This window comes from Gekko japonicus, unplaced genomic scaffold, assembly GCF_001447785.1.
Source record: "Gekko japonicus isolate JY-2015 unplaced genomic scaffold, Gekko_japonicus_V1.1 scaffold963, whole genome shotgun sequence".
Lineage (NCBI taxonomy): Eukaryota > Metazoa > Chordata > Lepidosauria > Squamata > Gekkonidae > Gekko > Gekko japonicus.
The window spans coordinates 594,421-601,188 of record NW_015172583.1 but is presented as its reverse complement, the minus strand read 5'-3'; the positions used below and the strand labels follow the sequence as shown (position 1 = coordinate 601,188).

Here is a 6,768-nt window from a genome sequence, read left to right as displayed (position 1 = left end):
GGAGCGCCCATCCCGTCCGTCGTGCGTTTGCACGCATCCCGGGCAGCTACCTGTGCTCGGGCGAGGACGACCGTGGTTGCGGCGGCACAATCAGGTTCAGGCCCCCGACCACTGGAGCATCTGACCCATCCGTCCGCTCCAAGGAGAGTGAGGCCGAGATGCCGGGTGCCGCCTCTGTGGGCCGGACCATGCCAAGGGAGACAGCTAAGCAGCCAGTAGACAGATGCCCTGTGAGTGACACACCAGGGCACCAACCAATTTGGGAGTGTGTGGAATGTTCTGGAGAGGGCCACCACCAAAAGGCTTTTATATATAAGGAGAGATTACACCCTCGAATTCATTGATTTTTGGGTATAAAGCAAGGCTTCGAGTGACAGTTCTTCGCTGCATCTTTGAAATGCAGAGTGATTTTTTGCCCAAAGAGTGATTCACACATGGAATTCATTGCCACAGGAGGTGGTGGCAGCTACAAGCATGGACAACTTCAAGAGGGAATTAGATAAGCATATGAAGCAGAGGTCCATCAGTGGCTATAGCCACAAGGTATAGATAGGAACTCTCAGTCTGGGACAAGTGATGCTCCGTATTCTTGGTGCTTGGGGGGGGCAGCAGTGGGAGGGGTTTTAGTGTCCTGGCCCCACTGCTGGATCTCCTGGTGGCATCTGGTATTTTTGGCCATTGTGTGACAGGGTGTTGGACTGGACGGCCCTTTGGCCTGATCCAACATTGGCTTCTCTTCTGTTCTTATGAGACTTTATCCTCCTGTGAGTCTGAGACCAGCCCGAGAATTCTCATTTATTTGGGGATAAACTTTGTTTCTTTTTAGGTAACCACTATCTTAGTTATTAGGAAGGTCGTCAGATCTCCGAAGCTAAGCCAGGCCCGGCCAGGGCTAGTATTTGGATGCGAGACCTCCAAGGAATACAAGGGTCATGATGCAGAGGCAGGAGATGGCAAGCCACCTCCGAAACGTCCCTTGCCTTCAAGCCACACCAGAGGTCACCAGAAGTCAGCTTGATTTGATGGGGGGGGGAAGATCCGTCCCTTTGGCACAGGTCAGTGAGTGAAATATGATTCCCCAGTGCACAGGGACCCAAATCATAACGAAACCATGGCACATTTCCATTTCCACAAACCATTTCCCAGCTTGCATGCTTTGAGAAAGTAAATCTCTAGTCCCTTTTCAGTGCAAGGATATAAGGGGAAAGGCATATCTCTGTAAAACAAAGAGGCTAGAAGCTTACAATAAAAAAATTAAGCTGGGAATTCAAGGAACCTGATAGATTGCTATAACATTATGGCGATATATCAATCGCTGATTTAAAAAGCAAAGCAAAAACTCGCAGGTGTCGGGGCAGGGAAGAATAGCTGCTGCAGGGGTCTGGGGCAGGGGAAATGGTGCCGATGTGGGCAGGACTGGAGAGATCCAGACTTTCCTGTCCACATGGGTGTGACCCCAGTTTTACTATGATTTCCCCCCCAAACATCCCAGCAAAGCAGGTTTAGGGATGATCACAGGAAAGGCATGGAAAACTCAGGAGGTGCCAGGAAGCACCACTGATGTTCTGGGGACTCTGGGTGGGGGGGAAAAGCCAGCTTCTCAACAGCATCTGAGCCAAGACGAACAACCCATGACCATAGTCCCACTGAAACCTACGAAAATGGCTTCAGACACTTTAATCAGTTTTAGGCTACAAGAACTATAAAGAAAAATGCACAGATGGGAGAACTACTATCTTCTTGCTAACTGACCCGAGGTGGCAAGCTTGAGATCTGGCTGGGATCCACTCTAGCCCAAGCCTAAGACCGACGTGGCAGAAAAAAGACAACTTACTCACAATCCATCGCTCAAGAAGCTCCAGAGAAAGGTATTCACAGGCCATCTGGGTAGGGGGGGAAATTAGAAGGCACTTTTTAATGCCTATGTAGATCCAATCTCACCCCAAGTGCTGAGCACAGGATTGGGGTATCTACACCCCACCCACCCCAGAGCTTTTGACTCAATAACCTCTTCTGGTTGTGAGCCCTTGAGGTGTGCTCATGCATCACGGACCACTGGCCGGCCCAGGGTCACCCCTGCGGGCTTCCATGGCAGGAGTGGAGTGTGAGCAGAGCCACTGATTGGCCCAAGATCACTCAGTCAGTCAGCCCTGACCTGGATAGCCCAGGCGAGCCCGATCTCGTCAGATCTCCGAAGCTAAGCCAGGCCCGGCCAGGGCTAGTATTTGGATGCGAGACCTCCAAGGAATACAAGGGTCATGATGCAGAGGCAGGAGATGGCAAGCCACCTCCGAAACGTCCCTTGCCTTCAAGCCACACCAGAGGTCTCCAGAAGTCAGCTTGATTTGATGGGGGGGGGGAAGATCCGTCCCTTTGGCACAGGTCAGTGAGCGAAATATGATTCCCCAGTGAACAGGGACCCAAATCATAACAAAACCATGGCACATGGGGACAGGGTCGGAGCTTAAACACCCTCCCAGTGCTGTTCGTCCAGTCTGAGACGGTCCATGGAACCAGTATTTGCCTCATTAGGGTAACTTACTAGTAGCCCATCAGAAACATTTAGACACCAACAGGTCAAAATAGCAGATCTCCAGGTTCACCTAAGTTCAAGAAAATGGCATGGGGCTTAAGCCTTTGCTCGCCATGTACCTAATCCAAAAAAACCCTCTACCATTTACCTAAATTTTACCCAGAACTCTTAAGAACATAATAAGAGTCCTGCTGGATCAGAACAGTAACCCGTCTAGTTCAACATCCTGTTTCACACAGTGGCCAACCAGTTCCTCTGGAAGGCCAGCAACAGGGCAGAGAGGCCTTCCCCTGATGTTGCTTCCTGGCACTGGGATTCAGAGGTTGACTGCCTCTGAACATGGAGATTCCCTTTAGTCACCATGGCTAGTAGAATAAGAAGAGATTGGATTTATACCCTGCCCTTCACTCGGAGTCTCAGAGCGGCTTACAAACTCCTTTCCCTTCCCCTTCCCAAAATAGACACCCTGTGAGGTGGGTGCGGCTGAGAGAGCTCTTACAGAAACTGCTCTTTCAAGAACAGGTCTGACAAAACTATGGCTTGCCCAAGGTCATCCAGCAACTGCAAGTGAAGGAGTGGGGAATCAAAACCGGTTCTCCCAGATTAGAGTCCACGCGCATAACCACTACACCCAACTGGCTCTCAGCCACTGATGAATCTTGGGTCAGTCACAAGTTCTTTCAGAGCTGTTCTCTCAAGAGCAGTTCTGAAAAGAGCTCTCTCAGCCCCATCTACCTCACAGGGTGTCTGTTGTGGGGAGGGGAAGGAAAAGGAGATTGTAAGCAGCTCTGAGACTCCTTCGGGTAGTGAAGGACGGGGTATAAATCCAATCTCCTCTTCTTCTTAACTCTCAACAAATGTCTACTTATAAGTCCACTGGGTGGGCCCAGGACAGAACCAAGAATAACGTATCATGCAGTTATGCCTTCTGAATATACATAACATACTGAGAAATACTGAAATCTCCCACTGAAAGACACATTCTGCACTCCCAGGAGGCAACTGTGACAGGCAAAGCTTGCATATATTAGCCCCTCCTGTCCCCCAAGAAAGGGATTGTCGTGGACAGCAGGACCTGAAGGTTTGAGCATTCTCCACAACAAGCTAGGTGTTAAAGAGGCCGGCACAAAGTGTCTTCGTCCTTTGTTACACACTCACCGTGTCTGAATTGGCAGGAGCCAGCATGCCCGCAGGGTTGCTGATCAGACTGAAGAGCTGGTCACCTCGCCACTGGTCAGCTGAGTGGTTTCGGCGGGCAAAGAGGAAGTGCAGTGAAAGGAGGGCGTTGCTCACAGCCTGGTGAGAGAGGGAAGAGACAGCTGGTAGAGGCACTGTGGGCGAAATCACATGTGACCTTGGCTAACACCTCTCTTCCCAATTTCTAAATAAATTCAGGTGGGTAGCCATGTTGGTTTGAAGCAGCAGAACAAAGTTTGTGTCCAGTGGCACCTTTTTGTTTGTTTTTTTGCTTGTTTGACATAAGACCAACAAAGTTTTATTCAAGGTATAAGCTTATACTTTGAATAAACCTTTGCTGGTCTTAAAGGTTGCCACTGGACTCAAACTTTGTTGTATAAGTTAAATACCCTATAACAGCTAACAAAATTTAAAACCAATATAAATAAACGACAGTCAAAACAGTATAAAATTCTAAAATATCAGTATCAAAAATGGAAGCCAAAAAAGCTGAAAACTGAAAGGGAGAAAAAACCAAAGTTGAACAGACACTGGCTGATATAAACACAATCAACTGAAAGCCTGTTGAAAAAAAGTTCAGTTTTTGTTGGGTTTTGCAAGTATCATCCCTTCAGTCATGAAAGGGTTAAGCTGAAGTTTCCATAAACTGATAATAGCAAGTTTAGCATAGAACCAATTAGGTGTAGCATAGATTCTTCCCACCAAAAAGGCAGAGGCTTTATTCTTAATGAGGTGATTTTAAGATTGACTGTTGGCTGATCAATATATTGGAGATATTGCATGCTATTCTACATGTACACATGAAGCTTTGGGGGGAAACTTCCATTCCATTGTTTTGAGGGTCAGAGGGAACAAAGAAACAAGATGGGGTAGATCAGAACTAGAAAGATGAGTATGGCCCCGGTCACACAGGCTGGATATCGCGGGGAAGACGCGTGGCTGTTTGCCCTGCAGCGAAATAACGTGCGACTGCGCGATCAGGCGTCCCCTTGCGGTCCCGTCGAGGTCCCGTGGTTAGGGGGGAGGTGCCGATCGCACAACGTGCCAAAGAAGTGGCGCAGCGCGGCAAACAGGGTTGTGTTATGGTTTTTTTTAACCTGAAGTATGCGCATGCCCCGTTGGGTGCTTGTGCGCATCCCTGGAGACTTCGGGGGGGGACTTTTTGCAATGGGGCATGGTAGGGCGCCGGATGCCACCGGAAATGCGATAAGACGCCTGCCCTTGCCCCACGGTTTCCGGAAACTAGTACCTCCGAGGTTTTTTGCCGCGCATCTTCAGCGGGAAGCCTCGGTTGAGCCACGGGAGCTCTATGCTTCCCAGATGTGGCGGTGAGATCGCGCCCGGAAAATCCGCCTATCTTCCGTCTCTCTAGCGTGGCTAATGCTCCGTGTGACCGGGCCTTAGTCAGACTGTTGTTTTCTTTCCATGTAACCCTTTCCCTAATTTTGAAGTAAACTTTTTCTTAGAAGTTAAACACACATGTGTCTGTGCTGCATTATCCCCCTGCGCTTCATCTACTTTGCTAAATATCCAACAGGAACCTAACTAGGTCTGCTAAGAAGCTGCCTAAGCCATTTACATGGAAGTATTTTTGAACAGGGACAGATAAGCCTCCACTGCCCAGTGTTTTCATGGTGGATAAACCACACTCCAAATGCTCCTCCATCTGTTCGTACCAACTGCACATGCATGTAAAGCTTCTAGCAACTACCACGATGGAGCATACAGCAGAAACCTATGTTCCCAAAAGATAAATCCAACCTGAGAAGCAGTACCATGCTGCTAAGGTGTGGCACTTGCGACCATGCAATTACACATGCAAGCCCCCACCATCTTCACAACCACACAAGATGCCCATGCAACCAGTGAACAGGTTAGCAGCGTTATCATGAGTATTTTTGCAGTGGATGGACCAGAGGTGCCAAACCCAGAGTCTGAAAGAAGAACGTCTGCTGGTGCCACAGCAGCAACTCACCTTGGTGTGCGGTCCAAACTCCTCCATCAGCTTGCGCAAGGGATTCTCATACTCCAGTATCATCTGACCCAAGCGAGGGAAGCTGGGATCGCTGTAGTCAGAAGAGAAACAAGTCAGGGCTGCTAGCCAACAGCAGGAGCTGGGCTTTCTGCTTTTCTGACACCAGCCCAGAATTTCTGTGCCCAAGCATGACCAGAGCCCTCCGAGGTTTACTTATGAAGCTCTGTGTTAGAGTTTACATGTTTCCCTTATGCAGAACCTCAATGAGCCTTTCCAGACTACAAAAAAAGGCAGGCTATTTTCCTTAGGACTGAAGTGCCAGGATCCAGCACAATAGAAAGGCAACCTTGCTGCTGTCAGGATAGCCACGCTACAAGAATGACTGGCTGCAACTGTTTTCTAATAAAATAGAATAGATGTGGATTCCAGTTGCAAAGAAGAAGGGAGCACACAGCTTGAAACGAAGGGAGAAAACAGGCGATTGCTGTGGAGGACGATGTAGCATACAATTCAGTGGCTTCCACTGATCCTCACAACAAACCTGTAAGATAGGTTAGGCTGACCAACAGTGACTACTGAAGGTCGACCAACAAGCTCTTACAGCTGAGTATGGGCTCCTAGATCCTAGACCAATACTCAAACCATTACATCACAATGGTCCTCTATGACATCACAAGGAACCAGTAACATAGTGTCCAGATCACGCGAAGTGATGGTATTGCTTTACTCTGCTCTGGTTAGATCTCACATAGAGAGTATTGTGTTCCATTTTGGGCACCACAATTTAAGAAGGATATAGACAACCTGGAATGTGTCCAGAGGGGGGCAACGAAGATGACGAGGCGTCTGGAGACCAAGTCCTATGAGGAAAGGCTGAAGGAGCTGGGTATTTTTAGCCTGGAGAGGAGACGACTGAGAGCTGATAGGATAACCATCTTCAAGTACTTGAAGGGCTATCATACAGGATGGTGCAGAGTTGTTTTCTGTTGCCACAGAAGGTCGGACCAGAACCAACAGGTTGAAATTAAATCAGAAGAGTTTTCGGCTAAACATTAGGAAGAAC

The 6,768-nt window shown here is 48.6% G+C and overlaps 1 protein-coding gene across 1 annotated transcript in view; it reads right to left on the bottom strand.

The window, feature by feature from the left end:
- The window catches only part of NCKAP1L (NCK associated protein 1 like), a 129,765-nt gene that overhangs the window by 98,084 nt on the left and 24,913 nt on the right, over positions 1–6,768 (bottom strand). The window contains exons 6-8 of the mRNA XM_015421475.1: positions 5,706–5,796; positions 3,692–3,829; positions 1,835–1,883 (exon numbers count right to left, since the gene is read on the bottom strand). Of these exons, the coding sequence (XP_015276961.1) occupies positions 1,835–1,883; positions 3,692–3,829; positions 5,706–5,796 (278 nt within the window). The remainder of the gene's footprint in view (positions 1–1,834; positions 1,884–3,691; positions 3,830–5,705; positions 5,797–6,768) is intronic.